The sequence below is a fragment of the Orycteropus afer genome, unplaced genomic scaffold, assembly GCF_000298275.1.
Source record: "Orycteropus afer afer isolate SDZICR_OR568_19922 unplaced genomic scaffold, OryAfe1.0 scaffold00034, whole genome shotgun sequence".
NCBI lineage: Eukaryota > Metazoa > Chordata > Mammalia > Tubulidentata > Orycteropodidae > Orycteropus > Orycteropus afer.
Window position 1 is genome coordinate 1,004,431 of NW_006921621.1, and position 21,181 is coordinate 1,025,611.

General features: G+C 37.5%; 1 protein-coding gene across 1 annotated transcript in view; it reads right to left on the reverse strand.

Moving 5' to 3' along the window:
• The window catches only part of FBXO9 (F-box protein 9), a 32,309-nt gene that overhangs the window by 6,420 nt on the left and 4,708 nt on the right, over positions 1–21,181 (reverse strand). Inside the window, exons 2-7 of the mRNA XM_007936277.1 lie at positions 14,382–14,468; positions 8,653–8,710; positions 7,960–7,965; positions 6,926–7,025; positions 4,608–4,738; positions 3,706–3,853 (exon numbers count right to left, since the gene is read on the reverse strand). Of these exons, the coding sequence (XP_007934468.1) occupies positions 3,706–3,853; positions 4,608–4,738; positions 6,926–7,025; positions 7,960–7,965; positions 8,653–8,710; positions 14,382–14,468 (530 nt within the window). The remainder of the gene's footprint in view (positions 1–3,705; positions 3,854–4,607; positions 4,739–6,925; positions 7,026–7,959; positions 7,966–8,652; positions 8,711–14,381; positions 14,469–21,181) is intronic.

The window sequence follows — 21,181 nt, forward strand, 5'->3', positions numbered from 1 at the left end:
TCAACTGTGTGGATCATAACAACTTATGGATAACATAGAGAAGAATGGGAATTCCAGAACACTTAACTGTGCTCATAAGGAACCTGTGCACAGACAAAGAGGCAGCTGTTCAAACAGAACAAGGGGATACTGCATGGTTTAATATCAGGAACACTGTGTGTGAAGAGTTATATCCTTTTACCATACTTATTCAATTTACATGCTGAACAAATAATCCAAGAAGCTGGACAATAACAACACAGCATTAGGACTAAAGGAAGACTCATTAACAACCTGTGATATGCAGATGACAAAATCTTGTTGGTTGGAAGTGAAGACTTGAAGCTCTTACTCATGAAGATCAAAACCTATAGCCTTCAGTATGGATTACATCTCAACATAAAGAAAACAAAAATCCTCACAACAGGATCAATCAGCAGCAGCATGATAAATGGAGAAAAGACGAAGTTGTCAAGGATTTCATTTTACTTGGCTCCACATCAACACCCATGGACGCAGCAATCAAGACATCAAGTATCATATCACACTGGGCAAATCTGCTGCAAAAAACCTCTTTAAAGTGTTAAAGAGCAAAGGTGTCACTTTGAAGACTAAAGTGCACCTAACCCAAGCAATGGTATTTTCAATTGCCTCATACACATTTGAAAGCTGGACAATGTATAAGGAAACCAAAGAAAAGTTGATACTTTTGAATTGTGGCGTTAGCAAAGAATACGGAATGTACCATGGACTGCAAGAATGAACAAATCTGCCTTGGAGGAAGTACAGCCAGAATGCTCCTTAGAAGCAAGGATGGCAAGATTTTGCCTGTTATGCTTTGGACATGTTGTCAGAACGGATCGATCCCTGGAGAAGGATACCATGCTTGGTAAAGTAGAAGGTCAGCAAAAAAGAGCAAGACCTTCAACAAGACAGACTGACGTGGTGGCTGCAGCAGTGTGCTCAAGCACACTAATGACTGTGAGGATGGTGCAGGACCAGCACTGTTTCATTCCATTGCGCATGAGGTCTCTAAGAGTTGAAACTGACTTGATGGTACCTGACAACATTTGTTGAGCACCTGCCAGGTGTTGTTCTGGGCACTGGAAATATTACACTGATCAACGAGGCAAAAGCCCTGCTCTGTTACTGAAGGGAAAACAAAAGAAAAACAAGACAAGAAAGAAACAGAAAAGCTTTGCATAGCATGCTTGGTGCAAACACACACACACAGAGACAGACAAAGCAAGGTAAGTGGACAGTGATTGCTGCTGCTGGGTAAAGAGACTATCTCAGATAGGGCAGCCAGTAAGGGCTTTCTGGGAAAGTGACCATAGTGATGGGGAAGGGTACAGTGGCAAAAACCACAGCCACAGTTTAAGGCGCTTAAAGGAACTTAAACTGGAGGAACTGTGACTGGCAAGCTCAATAAAGAACAAGAAGGAGCTCATGGCTGCAGCAAAGTGAGAAATGTGAAGGGTAGACAACAGGATTTGAAATAGTAAGGAGCAGGAGACATGTAGTATCTTGCAGACCACTGGCAAGACTGGCCATTACTTTAAACGGGATGGATGCAGCTGGAGGGTTTTGCATAGCGTGCTTGGTGTGTAGCATGCATAAGAATATGTCATGGGTTGAACTGTGTCCAAAAATATGTGTTGTAAATCCTAGCCTCTATGCCTGTGGTTATAATACCATTTAGGAATGGATTATCTTTGTTATGTTAATGTGACAGCATCAGTTTTGTGATATGAGAGAGATTAAACCAGTGAGCAGAAGGGAGAAGGGGTAAGACAGATGCCAAGACACATGGAGCTCTACAAGGAACCAGAAAGCACAAGCTGAAGAGACAAGGACCTTACTTTACAGCCAAGAGAGAGGGAAATCCTTCCCCTAGAGTTGGAGCTCTGAAGCCAGACTTCTAGCCTCCTAAACTTCGAGAAAATAAACTTCTATTTGCTAAAGCCACCCTTTTTATGGTACTTCTGTTACAGCAGCACTAGATAACTAAGACAGAGTGAAATAGTCTGATTTATATTTTGAAAAGATCACTCTAGTGGTTTATGGAGACTGTGCTCTAGGGGTGTAAGAATGGAACCAGGAGAAAATGTAGGACATCAGTGCAGACCAGACATAACGGTGGATGGAACGGGATGGCAGTTATAGAAGTTATAGAAGTGGTGAAATCATCAGACTGGAGGTAAGTAGCACTGACAAGACTTTCTTATGAGATTACTGCAAAAACCTTAAGTAAAAAATGTATTGAAAATCAACATGATTCAGATATAGGTTAAAAAAAAAAATTAACTCCAGCTACTGTTTGAAGCTCTGGTGGTATAGTACATAAGGCATTGACTGCTAACCAGAAGACTGGTGGTTCAAACCCACCAGCCACTCCTCAGAAGAAAGGCTGGGCAATCTACTTTCATAGTGATACCACCTTGGAAACCCAAGGTGGGGTTGCTATGAGTCAAAACTGGCTCAACGGCAGTGAGTTTGGTTTGTTTTTTTTTTTAAACCACTTGAAGCAATCAGTATTAAAGTCAAAACTACTTATATGGCACCAGACTGCAACAAAACACAATCCCACTCCTAAATATGTAAGGCATTGAGAACATTTTATTCTTTTAATAATTACTTTATTTTATGATGACATAGAAGTTTCATCACTGAAAATATGCTTTCTTAATTCCTCGCTTACAATGTTTTCTTATGTGAAGTTAAAGGAGTATAATGCCAGAGACCCTTATTTCAATAGGTTGGTGGCAATCCACTCAGGGCTTACTAGGTACCTATTACATAAAATAACATACAGAATCACAAAAATACAAAGGATTCAACTTGCAGCAATTCAAGTGTTTTACCCCAAATACAAGACTCCAAATGAAATTAGATTACCTAAAATCATTCATCTGAATTTTTTTTTTTAAATTCAAATACTATATGCAAAATTATAGATCCTAAAGACTAAGTATATATTTATATGTAAGAAAACCATGAAAGACTGTCAGTCTCAAATGATTTTAAACTAAGCTATGATTAGTCCTCAGATAGTAAGACTTCAAGAGTATAGGATAACTTTTAATGGGCCAAAGGAAAATTCTAGTGCAATCTAAATTTAAATCATTACTACTTAATGGATTTAGACTTACTGTAAAAATGACCTGAGTATCTATTTTATATATTTTTCAAATGTAATCCTTTTTCCAAACTGGCAATGCTAGCATGCAAACTATCCCATGAAAGGAGTATAAGTCACTAAGCATGCAAACTATCCCATGAAAGAAGTGTAAGTCACTAAATCTATTTTGGATAAAAAATACTTTGTTGTCTTTGTTGTTGTTACATGATGTCGAGCCAGACCCAACTCATAGAGACCCCTCCTTGGGTTTCTGAGGCAGTATCACTATGGAAGTAGATTGCCTGACCTTCCTTCTGAGGAGTGGCTGGTGGGTATGAACTGACAGCCTTCTGGTTAGCACTCAAGTACCTTAGGCACCACGCTACCAGAGCTCCTAAAAGAATACCTTATGTTCCTTTTATTCTATACTCTGTAAACCCAGTGCACTCTAGCCTTTAAATGCTAAACTGTTCAAGACAATAAGTACAGCTTAGCAAAACTCTGTTCATTGTAAACTTTTATCCAGAACATCAATCAGGCTCTTTAACAAAATACCATAATCCTTTTTTCCATCACTGTCTGAGTTGTTTACAAAAGTTAAATACCTGGCACAGATATAGAATCCTCTGCACACCAGTGACAACTGCTCTAACGATCTGAGGTCTAAGTCACTGGACACCACCCATCGGAAGATGTACATCAGGACCTCCATCGGCAGCACTGCAAAAGAAAACCATCCTTCCAGTGACTCTCCTATAAGGCAAGATACTGTAACAGCCATGTTCTCAGTGATGATGCCTGTATGCATTTCTAGAAATTTATAAATCACATCCTCAGTGCTGCTCTGAGCTACAGCATGAATGTACTACCCAGCAGTAATAATGGTTTGTAATACGAACACATAAATAACTGTTTTTATTTAGTACAGAACAGGAAGCTATTTTTACAAAGAACCCCTTTTCCTCTGAAGATCATTTTACTATCAAGATATATTTAAATAAATATTAGAAAATTATCTAATATATATTTGTGTGTGATCCATATCTCATTTTTTAACACTAAAAACTCATTTTCATCTCTTGAAAAGTTGTGAATTGTCCTCTAATTCTTAAAAGCCCATAACTAATTAATATTTAACATATGAAAAGAAAATACATTCATTTTTATAAACAATCATCCTCTCGAGACTTACTATCCAACTAGCCTGAAATGCCGTATGACACGATTCTCCAAATTTCTTAGGTCTACCTTAGCAACTCAGATTCACCGTCTTATTTCAACTGAAAAAAGAATGGCATCCATGACCAACTTCACTACAAATTCTGCTCCACTTCAGATTTTAAAAAGCTTATTTATTTATACAAATAGCAATTATAACAAGGTCTCCCACCACAGTGTCAACTAGAGCAGCAATCATCTGGCAAATAATCTGACCTGGTAAGTCTGAACAATTTAAATCCAAGGTTGAAGTACTTCTCACTGAGTTATAATCACCAAGAATTCAAACCTGATACATGAGTCTGACTGCTTTCAAGTTCTGGCTGACACAGTTTGAGCATAGACTCCTGAAATGTGAGCTGCTGCTGGAAGTAGGACAAGAGATCTGCCATCTTGTTATCATCATCATTATCTTCCATGCTGAAAAAAAATGGGTAGTGAATAAATTAAGTGCCTCAGTCCAGTAACATACAGCTTTGAAACTTTCAAAACCGTTTTGGAAAAAAGTTATCTAAAAGCAGACTTTCTTACTATAATTTTAAACTTTATTATTATTTGATAATGATATGTCTACCCTGCCTTGCAAGGAAGTATGATGCCAGGTTTTTTGAAGAAAAGAGATTAAGAAATTTTAATTACTACCTAAAGAGAGTGTGCTATTGAGATTTAACTAATTAGTTTTATTATAAAGAAGACATTTAATGAGATAGTGAAAAAGGTAATTTCAAATGATTCTAAAAATCTTACTAGGATAAATCCTGTTGAACTTTATTCATTCTAGTTGGAAACACATCAAATGTACATGTGTCACTTGAGGTATTTACATACCAGTGATTTGTAACTGATATTACAAATAGATATTCTTTAACACCCTATCTTTAGAGAGAAAAAATATATTAATCTGAAAAATCTTAACAAGGTCCACAGATAATCTACCAGTATAAACAAAAGTCTAAGTCCTAGAAAATGTTCCCACTTTTTTGAGAGTTAAGTATAAAGGTTATCAAACTTAAACCTGGATGAGAATAATAGAAAACCAGGAGGGGCTTTTCATAATAGAAGGGCCAGTTTTGTTGATGCCAGATGAACTCTATGGCATTCTACAAACATTTTACAGAAGAAGTCAAAGAAACTTTTAGGATTTACCAGATCTGATAAGAAAAAAAATCATATCTTTAAAGAACTTTCACAGCATTTGCGTTTATATAAAGGGATAGCAGTGAAAAGAAATGCTTCTTTAATGTTTTGGTACAAGCTATCTTAACAGCACCTGGCACCTATTTATAAAATCAGCTAAGAGTGACACTACTTAAAAATTAAACAAGGCTTAACAAAAGCCCAAATGATTCATTTGGAGTATGACCTATCCTCATAGGGTTAAATCTAATTTGGTGACCATATCATTAGCTGAAAAGTTCAAATAGGGAATACTAACTTCATTGGGACGTTTTGAATATGGCTTATCCAAAATTTAAGTGTTAATACTACACACATTTTAAAAATATTGGCAACAAGCATAAATTGTCAATAAATGTAATTTTCTTAATCACTTTCATAACTAAGGTAACGTAACTCACCACTGTCACGTTGATTCCATCTCATGGTGACCCTATAGGACAAAGTAGAACTGTCTCATAGGGTTTCTGAGGCTGTAATCTTTATAGAAGCAGACTGCCACATCTTTCTCCCATGGAATGGCTGGTGGGTTCAAACCACTGACCTACTGGTTAGCAGCCAACTGCTTAACCATGGCACCACCAGGGCTCCTTAAGGTAATATAGTAATGTATAACAGCTACTACCTCATTACCCAAACTATTTTTCTATGTATTGCTATTTGAAACCTTGCATTCAAGGGCTCCCTTCCCTTCTAATATTTGCATATTGGGCTTTTAGGGGTATAGAGTTAGGCCAAAACAATTTTGTAATTGTCCTCCAAATAAGTATGGGCTTAAACATAAGTTCTCTTGATCTTTTTATGTAGAAAATCATCATGGCTATTTATGACTTTGATGCAATTGGCATCTATACAATGAAACAAGATTTCTTTTAGGAATGTTTATATCCTGTACTTAGGCTTTTAACCAAATGTTACAGTTTTAATAACATTCTACCTACATACGTTAATAAATAAAGCCTTAGTATATATAGATCAACATTTTCCTAAAAAAAAGATTAAAAGCTCCTTTTTTATGGAGTCTCAAACATACACAAAAGGAGATACACTAGTGCAATGAAACCCCATATACTCATCACCCAAGTTAAACTATTATTAATTTTTGTTAACTTAGGCTTAATTATAGTATTTTCTACTTTAAAAAGGTTTCAGAAAGCTGAGATGTGTCCTTTATTTCTTTTTAATAATCATTGCTTGTATTACAAACTCCATCATCTTTTGTTGAATCTGTTGAAAATTTGTAATTCTGTATTTATTCTTAAAACTTCCCTAATTAAAAATTGTCTACAACTTTATGAACAAGGATATGCTAAACACTATATATCTTAACAGAATTAGCACCATCTTACTATCATGTTAAGAGTCAACAGGACAAAGATGCTTAACTTTAACAAGCTCTATGCATTACTGTCTGTCAAATTATATACGCACTAGCTGTTTCCAACGCCGTCACCATCTGGAGACCGGGTATAAGTAATCTTGAACTCTATATCAGGTACAAGTTGCATAGCCCTACGATAAAACTTGATGGCTAAAAGAAGAAATAAAGCTAAATTAGCTATGACCACACAGTTTTATCATATCCTTTGTCTACTTTAACTGTGGTTAATTTGGTAATTCTCTTTACAACAGCCAAATTCCCTTTTTCTAAATGCAATTAACAGTTCAGTGAACAAACTTATTTCTAAATCTTCCTGCTTTGAACTTTCTTTTTTCTAAAACTAACATGCTATAGGAACTTAAGATGTTGTATTTTACTCTTTTAGTCTTCCCATGTTTTTCCTCACCCTCTTAGGTATTTTCAGAAGTGATCCTATGTAGTTGCCTTTCTTCAGATTCTGAAAATGCAATTGCTTTAGCCCAACAAAAACAATTCTAAGCAAATTTTTCTTTCTAGGATGGAGACTCGAGGAAAATCAAATGCTACCTATTGGGTGGAATAAAGAGAAGAGTTTTTTGGAATGCATGTTTCAAATTCAACTTCCTTTAGCCCATCTGCTTTATGTATCTCCCTTTTAAAACCCCTTTTCTTTTTTTTAAATAAATCTCCTAGCCAAGTGGTTCAGAGCTATAATAATCTCCCCTGCAGCATTATACCAGAAGAACATGGGGCTTATAAAAGCTGACTAGTTTTTCCCTTTGGATACATTCACTTCCATACATTCTGCCATGTTCCATTACTCTGGGTACCATCATTGTACACAAAGCGACATGGAAATGTCATAAATTAATAAAGATTACAAAGAGACTTGACCAAGTGAGCCTTTTTAGAATCTGAAAGTAAAACTCTTCCTACAAGAAACTTGTAAATAAATGGAGTAATTCTAAATGCTATCCTGAGGCATTCTTTAAATGATTCAAGGATACACCTTTTTCCCATGCCATAATCATTAACTTTACTGACCCAAAGAAAATACAATTATAAACCTAATAGAGTAAACAGTTCTATCACTTAATTTACTTACCTATTTCTACAGGGTCAATCAAAAACACAATTCAAGCTGAAGGGTATTCCTTTTGGTAAAATGTAAATAAACCAAAAAAACCAAACCTACTGCCATCAAGTCGATTCTGACTCATAGCAACCCTGTAGGACAGAGAGGTTTCCCAGCTTGTCAATCTTTACAGAAGTAGATTGCCTCATCTTTTTCCCATGGAACAACTGAAGGGTTTGAACTACCAACCTTCTGGTTAGCAGCCAAATGCCTTACCCACTAAGCCACCAGAACTCCTTAAAAAAGGTAAATTAGAACTTAAAAAAAAAAAAAAAACAACCACCACCACCTTCATATTCCTCAACCTTTCCTTTCCTCCTCTGAAGTAATTTTCCCCTGGAAAAGGATCACTTCCTATTTTACAATGAGTGACAACATTTTTAAGGCTTTATTCATGAAGAGTTAATAAGCTAAAACTTCAAAAAAAAGTTTTTATTCATCCTACCAATATGGTATTTCCAAGAATTATTATTATTGGTTTTTTTTTGAGAGAGACAAGTTACACAGAAATACAATTTCTATTTTTTGCTTAAAAAAAATCAAATATAGGGAGACTGAACATACCAAATATAATCTAGTTAAAAAAAAAAAAAAAAAAGTTATTCAGCAACAAAGAGTTGTTATTCAGAAATATAACACTATGATCCTGGGCTGCATTTTTACCTTCATAGAGAGCTCCATTTTGTTCTTCTTCTACTGCTTTTAGGAAGAGTTCTCGTGCCTACAAAAACAAAGCATGAAGGATAATCTGAAAATCTGTATTAAAAATGATTATGGATGGTGGAAGGACAGACTCTTCAATAAATGGTGCTAGAATAATTAGATATCCATAGGCAAAAAAAAAAAAAAAAGATCATGAGTCTTGACTTAAGCTTCTCAAAATGAATCCTGGATTCAAATGTAAAACTTGAAACAGTTTTAGAAAACACAGAAGAAAACCTTTGTGAACTGGGACTAGGCAAAGTGTTCTATCTAATACATGATGCCAAAAGGACAATTCACAGAATGAAAACCTGATAAACTAGACCACATAAAAATTAAAAATTTTTGCTTTGCAAAAGACCCAGTTAAAAGAAGGAAAAGACAAGCTATAAACGGAGAGGAAATATTGCAAACCACGTATCTAAAACAAACAAAAAAAAAATCCAGTATGTATTTTATCTAAAATATATAAAGAACTCTTAGAGTGTAATAATAAAAAGCAAGCAATTCTATTAGAAAAGACATGAACTGACATTTCAAAAAGAAGCTATAGATGGTAAAGAAGCATGTGAAAAGATGGGCAATATCATTAGCCATTAGGGAAATGCAAACTAAAACTACAACAAGATATTACCACTCATCCACCAGATCAGCTGAAATTAAGTAATGATAACACCAAATGCAGAGAAATTACTCACTCATACATTGCTAGTGGGAACATAAAACAGTACAGCCACTTTGGAAAATATTTTGGCAGTTTCTATTAAAACCAAACATGTACTTATCACACATCCCAGCAACTGCATTATTGTGCATTTAACCCAGAGAAGCAAAAACTTATGCTTCATGCAAAAACCTATACATGAAATGCTCATAGTAGCTCTTTTGTAATAGCCACAAACTGTAAACAACCCAAATATACTCCAGTAAGTTAATGGATAAACAAACGGGGGTCCATCCACATCACGGAAAACTATTCAGCAATAAAAAGTAACAAATTATTGATATACACAACTGGACAGATGTCAAATTATGATGAATGGGAAAAAAGTCAACCTCAAAAGGTTGTATTACATGATTTAATTTATACAACAGTGTTGGAATATCAAATTTATAGAGATGGAGGACAGATTAGTGGTTGCTAGGGGTTAGGAAGGGAGCTCTGGTAGCATAGTGCCTAAGGCACTTGACTGCTAACCAGAAGGCTGGCTGTCCAAACCCACCAGCCACTCCTCGGAAGGAAGATGGGGCAATCTACTTCCATAGTGATACTGTCTCGGAAACCCAAGGAGGGGTCGCTATGAGTCAGGTCCGACTCGATGGCACATAACAACAACAACAGGGGTTAGGAAAGGAGCTCTGATGGCACAGTGGTTTACACATTTGGCTGCTAAACAAAAGGCTGGCAGTTTGAACCCACTACCCACCATGTTTCTCTGTGGGAGAAAGATGCGGTGGTCTTATTCCATAAAGATTTACAGCCTCAGAAACCCTCTTGGGCAGTTCTACTCTGCCCTACAGAGTCGTTATGAGTCAGAAATGACTTGATGGTAGTGGGTGGTAGGGGGAGAAGGGTGAATGTAACTCTAAAGGTATATGGACACAAGGGAGATTTAAGGTGATGCAACAATTTTGTATCTTGATTCTGGTGTGATTACAAAGTGATACTTGATAAAACTGCCTAGAACTACACACACACACACACACACACAGGTGCTTGCACGAGTGGAGAAATCTGAATAAGCCTTATGGATTGTAAAAATGTCTATTTCTGGGTTTCGATATTGACTACAGTTAAGTATGTATTACCATTGAAAAGGCTGGATAAAGTGTGTAGGGGTCTTCCTTATACCTGTGAATCTGTAATTATTTCAAAATAAAAAATTGAAACTGTGGAAGTTTTTAAACACCACAGTAATGTCACCTATTAAATGGCAAATTACTTGTAAACAAATACTTGGATCTCATGATGTGAAGATGCTAATCTCTACAGAATAGGAGAATAATGAAAAGTGCAAGTGTCCTGTGCCTATTTCACACCAAGAAGTACCAGGATAGAAGTGAACAGGACAGTGTGCACAATCTTTTCAGTGTAAGAACTTTCAAAGTTTTCCAAAATGAGGAAATGTAACACATTAATGAGATCATTGTATGTTCAATTCAAAACATAACAAAATAATTTCATTAAGTTAAAACTTTTGGAAAAGGTATTAATATCTGAACTTTTTTTCCCCCCTTTTCTGGGCTCTGGTTAATCTATTCAGAGGCATCAATCTTTTAGAGACCAAATGACTCTCAGGACTCAATAAACTAACAGAAGTTTGATGAAGAGATGAAGACAGTACACCACAGGAAAAAAGCCCAGGCAGATGTAGTGTTATCATCTACAGTAGTGAGATGGAGCTGCAGAGAGGGGGAGGTATATCAATTGACATACTTGTCGAAATTCTTCCACATGAGAAAAGATTTGTTTTATTTTACAAGTTATGTGCTCACATTACCAGAGAACAACTACAATGGTTACTTACTTATGCCAATTAAAAATTTTATGTGGGGGGTAAAATTTATTACAGGGGAGGTTACGGTTACACAGACTCCCTGATAGTGCTACAGCTGGTAAGACAGTCTGAGCTGTTATCAGCTACCACTTTCAGTAAATATACTTCTGTAGATATCCTTTTGAGGGAGCCATATTCATAATACTTAACTTTTCCTCTTTCGCCAGTTCTTGCTTTCCTTTGGTATCTGCTTTCAGTAAAGACCCTCTTGATCCTCTGCAAGGTCGAGTTTCTAAACTGCTGGAGCCTACGCCAGGAGCAAGCTCAAACATCCACTGAGCTCGGAACATCTGGAGCTGTGCCTAAGGGGAGAAGAGTATTTTAAGACTCAGTGAAGGGCAGCTCAACTCTAGAGCAGTTTATAAATATGTCTGACATCTATTTCCATTTATATATTTATTGTCCCAAGACAAAAATAAACTCTTTTTAAATCACTAAATCAAAACCCTTTAGACACCTATTCCCTTTTAAAATAATTAACTGTTTAAAACTTAAAAGAAATAAGGAAAATTTGCCTAAAAGGCAAAACCTAAAATAAGTTTGCCTATTTTTCAAAAAAGGAGCCCTGGGATGCAGTGGTTAGCACTTGCCTGCTAACCAAAGGTCGATAGTTTGAACCCACCAGCAGCTCCATGGGATATAGACTTGGTCTGCTCCCATAAAGATTACAGCTTTGGAAACCAAGTTGATTCCAAGAGCACGCCTTTAGAGGTTAATTTTATATGTCAACTTGGCTAGGCTATGTTTGCTAAACATTATTAGTCCAGTTATTACTAAGGAGCTCTGGTAGTATAGTGCCTAAGGCACTTGACTGCTCACCAGAAGGCTGGAGGTTCAAACCCACCAGCCACTCCTCGGAAGGAAGGTTGGGTAATCCTACTTCCGTAATGATACTGCCTCGAAAACCCAAGGAGGGGTCGCTATGAGTCGGGGCCGACTTGACGGCAAACAACAACAACAACAATATTACTATGGAGTAGCTACACTTGAGTAAATCAGTTCACCTTAAATAAAACAGGTTTAACTTCAATAATGTGATGTAATGACAAGTCACATAACAATTTAACCAGCCAAAGACCATAAAAACAAAAAGGGAGTTTCCCTAGGATGCGTTCTGCCTCCAGACTATAAAAAGCCATCTTGGCAGAACTCTCACCTCACTTTTCTGTTCATGTGACCCAAGGAGCTTAGGATGTAACTGTGCAGTAGTTTCTAGTTGCCTGACTGATGGATTTCGGACTTGCCAGACCTCACAATTGTGTGAGCCAATTCCTTGAAGTAAATCAATCTCTATGTTGTTGTTGTTGTTAGGTGCCGTCGAGTCATTTCCGACTCATAGCGACCCCGTGCACAGCAAACGAAACACTGCCCTATCCCGCACCAGCTCCATGATCCCTGCTATACTTGAGCCCATCATTGCAGCCACCATGTCAATCCATCTCCCTGAAGGCCTCCCCCTCTTTCGTCGACCCTCCACCCTACCAAGCATGACATCTTTCTCCAGGGAATGGTCCCTTCTGACATGACCAAAATAGGTGAGACAAAGTCTGGCCATTCTCGCTTCCAAGGAGCATTTCAGGTGCACTTCCTCCAGGACAGATCTATCAGTTCTTAAAACAGTCCATGGTACTTTCAGCATTCTTCGCCAGCACCACAACTCAAAAGCATCAACTCTTTTTCGGTCTTCCTTATTCATTGTCCAGCTCTCACATGCATACGAGGTGACTGGAAATATCATGGCTTATGTCAGGCGCACCTTAGTCCTCAAGGAGACATCCTTGCTCCTCAACACTTGAAACAGTTCCTTCATGGTTGACTTTCCCAATGCTACATGTTGTCTAATGTCCTGACTGCTGCTTCCATTGGCATCGACTGTAGAACCAAGCAACGTGAATTCTTTGACAACCTCAATCTTCTCTCTATTTATTGTGATGATGCTCATTGGTCCAGTTGTGAGGATTTTTGTTTTCTTTATATTGAGACATAATCCACACTGCAGACTGTATTCTTCAACCTTCATCAGTAAGTGCCTCAAGTCATCCTCACTTTCAACAAGCAAAGTTGTATGTCAACCCTATACGTGGTCATGTGCACACTACCCCCTGCACAGACATACCAAATCGTTCAGCCTGTCCACTCATCTATCCACCTATCTATCAACGCTTGCCATTTATGATCTCTTTTGTTATATAAAAATTTTACACTTTCAGGTATCAAATCTCTTGATCTTTGTAAGGTTATGTGTTTGAATCATGCTGAAGCTTTGATTTGAATACTTTAAACTCATATATCAAGCTACAAAACAGCAATGACTGACATATATATACACACACATATATTTTAAATTATCTTTTGGTGTTTACAGAGCAAACTCATTTTCCATACAACAGTTCGTATATGTTTTATTTAATGACATTGACTGCAATCCCCATAATGTAACAGCTCTCTACCCACTTCCTCTCTGTGTCCTTCTTTCCTATGCATTTCTGCCCTCTGAGCTTTCTTCCTGTGCAAATACTGCCCTTCTGTTCTCCTGTAAGGAGCTCTGGTGGCATAGTGGGTAAGGCATTTGGCTGCTAACCAGGTCAGTGGTTCAAACCTACCAGCCACTCTGAGGAAGGAAGATGGGGCACTCTATTGCTGTAAACATTAACAGCCTTGGAAACCCAATGGGGGTCGCTATGAGTTGGAATTGACTCAACGGCAACGAGTTTGGTTTGGATCTCCCATGGCTGACTAAATGTACCTACTTGGTATGAATGTTCACTTTATATGCCTTTCTATTGTTCGGCTGGAAGCCATAAGGGTGAGTTCAATTCCAGGTCTGAGGGTGACTAGGGGCCATAGTCTGGGGTTTCTACCAGTCTTTATCAGACTAGTAAGCCTGGTCTTTGTTTTTTCCCTGATTTTGAGATTTGTTCCACATTTTTCTCCTACTCTATGCAGGATCTTCTATTTTGATCCCTATTAAAAAAAACCACCAAAACCTAATATAGTTTTAATTTAAGTATTCTATAACCTGGTATGAAAATACAGTTAATCCAATGCAAATAAGCACCCACAACTCTTTGCAATTATGACCAACTCTGTTTACGTATGGAAGACAACGAATATACAATTTAAGAAACATGCCTGCAGATCTGTTTCAGCAGGGCTTTCACTTTCATCATCATTTTCTGCTCTGACAGCATCAGAATTACAATCTTCCTCAGCTTCTGCCTAAAGAAAAGAAAACCAAAATAATGAGCAAGACTATGCAAAAACCAAAAAACCAGTTTCCTTTTGTAACCCTACATTTCCTATCAGCTAATTCTTCTTTAGTACCATAATATCAACAGTTTGAGCACCTCAAGTAGCAAGGCTCTAGTTTGCATTTGGGACCTTACCATTTATTTCTAAAAGAAAATGAATCTGAAATGTATAGCCTCTACTCCAAAACACAGTAATAGTAACATTGTGTTTTGAAATAGAGGGTATGTGTTTTAGACTCACTTTCTCATGAATCGGAACATTCTGCACACCAAAATTTAGTATCAGTATTGCTCATCCAAAACCCAATCTAATTATATATAAAATATTAGCCCAGTGTATTACTATTTATAATCCATTTAAAATATGAAGTCAACTCCTTCATCAATATACATCACATAACTATTCACTGATACTCTAAAAATTTTTCATTTTTCTTTGCTTAATGTACTTTTGACTGATTAGCATACTTAAATTCATTATCAAAGTAAATCTCTACGAGAATGAAAATCCACTACCAATTACTGAAGACTGTAATTTTTTCCCTCAACATTAAAATGCAGAAAAAAGGATTTTGGTCTTTAGTTTTTCTTTTTAGTTTTACCCAAAAGAAGTGTGAATATTCTAACTTTTGATAATAAAAACATTTAAACATATTAAAAGGAAGTACAATTAACCCCCAAATACACATGACCCAACTTCAGCAATTATCAATGTAAAAAATGCTTTACTATCAAATATCTAGTCAGATATTATTCATATTACCAATTTCTCAAAATGTCATATATGTAAAACACACATATTTTACTTTGTAGAATCAAGATTCAAATAGGTCCATATACTGCAATTAGTCAATGTCTCTTAACTTTACTGTAACTTAAATGTTTCCTCTCCTCTCACTTTCTTTTTTTCTTGCACTTTATTTACTGATGAATTGGGTCTTTTTTTTTTTTTTTCCTGTAGTCTACCACTGTCTGGATTTTGCTGAAGTGTCAGTAAATACCTTCCTTTTGTCTTATTTCCTGTAAATTGTAGTTAGATCTAAAGAGGTTTGATTAGATACAGAGATATAGGCAAGGTTTTCCTTTTTTCGGTGCCACGAGACTATTTCATTGGTGAGGATGATGCAGGACTGGGCAGTGTTTTGTTCTGTTGTACATGGGGTCACCATGAATTGGAAATGACTCGACAGCACTTAACAACAAACCTCATAGATGATGTTATGCTTTCCATCAGGAAGTGTTTTGAAATGAGTTGTCAAAGTGTTACATTAGGTGTTTTAAACATAATTGAGTCCAACTGAGGTGCAACAAAACAAAAACCAAACCCAAATAACTCTAGGATCCATAAATTTCAGCAATTACCAAAAACAGAAAATACTGTAGGTTTCATGCTAAGAAAGTATGTCGTTACTTCTTTCTAGATAACCCTCTTAGCAGGTAAATTTAGTGATGCCAATCAGATAAAATCTGATACACTGGGTGCCAGTTTGAAATATTTTGGTAGTTGGTTTAAAACAAAACCAACTTTGCCATTAAACTACAGGTAGATACATAGGTAGACAGGCTGAATGATTTGGTATGCCTAGGCAACAGGGAATATACCCATGACCACATGTAAGTCTAGCAGATGATATTTCTATATATGGATCTGTATGTGCCATAAGAAGGTCCATATGTATGAAAGAGCTAAAAGGAGGCCAAGTTGTAACTTCTTAGTCACAACCAAGCACCCTAAGGGAGCAAGTTGTTGAACCTGTGGGCTTGGGACCATGGTCGCAGGGGATATCAAGCTCAACTGGTATGACATACATCTTACTTTGGTGAACAGTGATTGGGGTCTTAAAAAGCTTGCTAGTGGACACCTAAGGTGCAACAATTGTTATCTCCTCATCTGGAGCAGAGAAGAATGAAAAAAAAAAAAAAATGCATGGAAACAATTAGTCTAAGAGACTAGCTGACCATGCAACCCTCAGCCTATGTGACCCTGAAACCAGAACTAGATAGTGCCCAGCTACCACTGTCAAGCACTCAGAAAGGGATGAGGGTAGGAAATTCTGGCTAGAGTGGGAGAAAAACGTGAAACAAAACTCAAAATCATAAAAAAAAAAAAAAAAAGACCAGGCTCACTGGTCTGACAGAGACTGGTGTAACCCCTGGGACCATGGGCCATACTAACCCTTCAGATCTGGAATTGAACTCACTCCCGTGGCTTCCAGCCAAACACTAAATAGGCATATAAGGTGAACATTTACATCAGGTAGGTATATTCCTTATAATCAACCATGGGAGATCAGTATTTGCACAGGGAGATAACTCAGAGGGCCGGAATGAATAGGAAAGAATGACACAGAAAAGTAATCACAAGGAAAAAGTAGGAAAAGAGCCATTATATTATGGGAATTGTAGTCAATGTCATGAAACAAAATGTGTATGAACTGTCATATAGAAAATGAATTTGCTCTGTAAACTTTCACCCAAGTCACAATAAGAAAACAATAAACAAAAACAAAACTTTGCTTTAGGATCCCCCTCAAACATTTAGTTGTGGAACAGAGTCCAGCAAATGGATTTTGTTTCACAGATTACTTAAACACTATAATCCATATACAGGTGTAGCTTGTTTTACAAAACTGCCATGCTATTAAATGTGTTCCATGTAGATATTACTTTTGTTCATTAATATTTTAAATGCACTAGGAAAGCTCTGTAGTCAAAGGCACGTAATAAATGCTTTTGTAAAGAAGCTCTTCATTGTATCTGTTTATAAATCCAGATTTTTATATATTACATTGGCTTAAAGTGGTATAAAGCTGGACTGGAATTACAGTGCATGGCTTGGGGCTTAAAAGGTCTCAAGTCAGACTTCTTTCATTTTATCTTTTTATTCTCAATAAATGTTTACTCAAACAGAATCCTACGACCTAGTGAAGTTCCCTAAGGTAAATCTGTTAGTTAATACACCTAATGGCAAACGGAACTTGTTCAACATTCAACATGTTCAGTCCTATGAAGAAATGTGGCAATGAGGGAAATGACCTTGACAGTAGCAAAAAATAATAAAGCCTATTAAAAAATCTTAGTTCTAAAGATGGTAACTTGCAAATTTTAGTTGAGTGAGTTAATGTTCAGGGTAAAACTGTTTGTATTAGTACAAATCTCTGAATACAGCAACCACATACACTTCCACTATCTTACAGCTCCACACAAGTCTTGCCTCCTATTTTATCTCTGGCAACCAGACTCAAAGCAGAGGTGCCTTTGTGGCTGGAATGTGCTTGGCATACTGTAACAGGTAAATCTATGACTAAAAGAGGCCAGGAACTTAGAAGAATTTCCAGAAAACTGAGCTTAATGGAAAATGTAATCATTTAAAATACTGTCAAATACTTTTTTTTTTTTTTTTTAAGCTGGAAAGGAGCCCTGATGGTACAGTGGTTAAGCCCCTGGCTGTTAATAGGAAAGTTGGAGATTCAAACCCATCAACTGCTCCACTGACGTGAAGAAGTATGTGGCAGTCTGTTTCCATAATGATTTATAACCTTAGAAAGCCATATGAGGCACTTCAAACGTCCTACAAGGTTGCTGTGAGTCAGAATCAATTCCACTGCAATGAGTACGAGTAGTAGTAAGGTAGAATCTTTTCTTACTAGGAACATCAATTTAAAAAAAAAAAAAAAAAGCCACTCACTGCTGTGGAGTTGAATCCGACTCACAGCGACCCCTCCTTTCCAAGGTGGTATCGCTACGGAAGTAGATTGCCCAATCTTCCTTCCGAGGAGTGGCTGGTGGGTTTGAACTTCCACCCTTCTGGTTGGCGGTCAAATGCCTTACGCACTATGCCACCAGAGCTTCTAGGAACATCAATAGTAGTCAAAATATTTACAGTGAAATCAGTGAGCGACGGAACTCACGGAATTACGTTTTTCTGACTCAAAAGTTTTCTGCCTGTGACAGAGTACAGTCTTACTTTTCTATCACTCTGTATTAGTTGAAAATATTTTAGTTTTCCTTCTCAGATGGGTTTCCACCTTATAGAGCTTCTCTCATTCACAAGTTTTACTATAATAAACGACTTAGAACTTATAGGTCCCATTGAGACGTGTTATTTCTCTTTCTTCTCAAATAGTCTACTTTATTACTGTTGTAAGAAGCTCTGGTGGTGCAGTGTTAAGGCATATGGCTGCTAACCAAAAGGTTAGCAATTCTAACCCACCAGCCACTCCATGGGATAAAGGTGAAGCAGTCTGCTTTCATAAAGATTTACGAAACCCTATAGGGCAGTTCTGTTCTGTCCTATAGGGTTGCTAAGAGTCCCTATGAATCAATTTGATGGCAGTGGGTTTTTATTACCATTTTATCTGTAAGTACAGCAGGGACTGGTCTCTGGAGAAGGATATTATGCTGGGTAAAGTAAACGGTCAGTGAAAAAGGAGAAGACTCTCAACAAGACAGATTGAGAAAGTGGCTACAATGAGGTATGGCAATGATTGTGAGGATGTTGCACGAGACCAGGCAGTGTTTCATTCTGTTGCACGAAGAATCACTGAGTTGAAACCAACTCGATGGCACCTAACAAAAGTACAGCTAATGAGAGAAGACCTGAGTTCCCCAGGATAACTTCCAAGGCTCCAATTTAGCCACCCAGCTTTTGCCTAGCATCATACTACACCGCTTTAGTTCCAAGGGCTTCCCTTGCTCTCTCCATACGGAATCCTTTCTCCTTCTTCCTCACTTGACTACTTCCGTTCACCTTTCTTCTCCCCTGAGCTCCATACTGTAGCAGAGGCAATTCATTACCACTTTGATTTTTGACAGTTTAAATATAGCCACAAATATACAAACCCACTGCCACTGGGTTGATGTCAACTCACAGCAATCCTCAAGGACAGGGCAGAACTGCCTAATAAGGTTTCCAAGACTGTAAATCTTTATGGAAGCAGACTGCCTCACTTTTCTCCCATGGAGTGTCTGGTGGGTTTGAATCACAGACCTTCTGGTTAGCAGCTGAATGCTTTAACCACTGTACCACCAGACCTCCTATAAAAATACAAAGAAACTATCAAATGTGGGGTTTTATTGTTGTTGCTAGGTGCTGCTGAGTCAGCTCCAACTCATAGTGACTCTATCTATGTACAATAGAAAACACTCCTGATCCTGCACCATCCTCACAATTAATTTTGAGCTCACTGTTGCAGCCACTGTGTCAATCCATTTCAGGAAGTCTTCCTCTTTGATGCTCTCTACTTTACCTAGGATGATGTCCTTCTCCAGGGATTGGTCCTTCCTGAAACATATCTAAGGTACATGAGACAAAGTCTCACCATTCTCCCTTCTAAGGAGCACTCTGGCTGTATTTCTTCCAAGAAAGACTCGTTAGTTCTTCTGGCAGTCCATGGTATATTGAATATTCTTTGCCAACACTGTAATTCAAAAGTATCAGTTCTTTTTCAGTCTTCCTTATTCATTGTCAAGGAGCTATGGTGGTGTATTTGTTAAGACACTTGGCTGCTAAACAAAAGGTTGGTAGTTTGAACCTACCTGCCACTCTGTGGAAGAAAGATGAGGCAGTCTGCTTCCATAAAGATTTACATCCTTACAAACCCAATGGGGGGTCTCTGAGTCAGAATTAACTCAATGACAGTAAATTTGCTTTGGTTTTTATTCACTGTCAAGCAGTTGTGGTGATGCTGTGATTAAAGCACTGGGCTAGCCAAAAGGTCAGCAGTTATAACCCAACAGCCAGTCTGTGGAAGAAAGATGAGGCAGTCTGCTTCTATAAAGATTTACAGCCACAGAAACCCCATGGGGCAATTACACTGTGCCCCATAGGGTCACCATGAGTCAGAATCAACTTGATGGCAAGAGGTTTTTGTTTTCGTCATTGTCCAGCTTTCATATGCACATGAGATTGAAAATACCACGGCTTGGGTCAGCTGCACCTTAGTCCTCAAAGTCGTACCTTTGCTTTTTAACACTTTAAAGAGATCTTTTGGAGCAAATTTGCCAATGCAAACACTGTTTGATTTCTTGACTGCTGCTTCCAAGGGCATTGATTGCGGATCCAAGTAAAATGAAATCCTTAACAACTTCAATCTTTGCACTGTTTATCATGCTGTTGCTTACTGGTTCTGTTGTGAGGACTTGTGCTTTATGTTGAGGTGTAGTCCATACTGAAGGTTGTAGTTTTTGATCTTCATCAGTAGGTGCTGTAAGTCCTTTTTGCTTTCAGCAAGCAAGGTTGTATCATCTGCATATCACAGTCTGTCAATGAGTTTTCCTCCAATTTTGATGCCACATTCTTCTTCATACAGTCCAACTTCTTGGATTATTTACTCAGCACACAGATTGAATAAATATATTGGAAGGCTACTGTGGTACAGTGAATTACTTAACATCACTTTTTTTTAACTGTGATTTGGGTGAAGATTTACAGAGCAAATTCACTTTCCATACAGCAATTCACATATACTTTGTCTCATGTCATTGACCACAGTTTACGACAATGCAACAGCTCCCCTCCCACTTCCTCCCCATAGTTACCTCTTCCCAATGGCCATCCCTCCATACACTCCTGCCCCCTGAGCCGTCTCCCTGTGCGTAAGCAGCCCTTCTTTCTCCCATTATTGTTCTCTCCAAAGAGTGTATCTACTTGAGGTAAATGTTCAACTCATATGCCTGTAT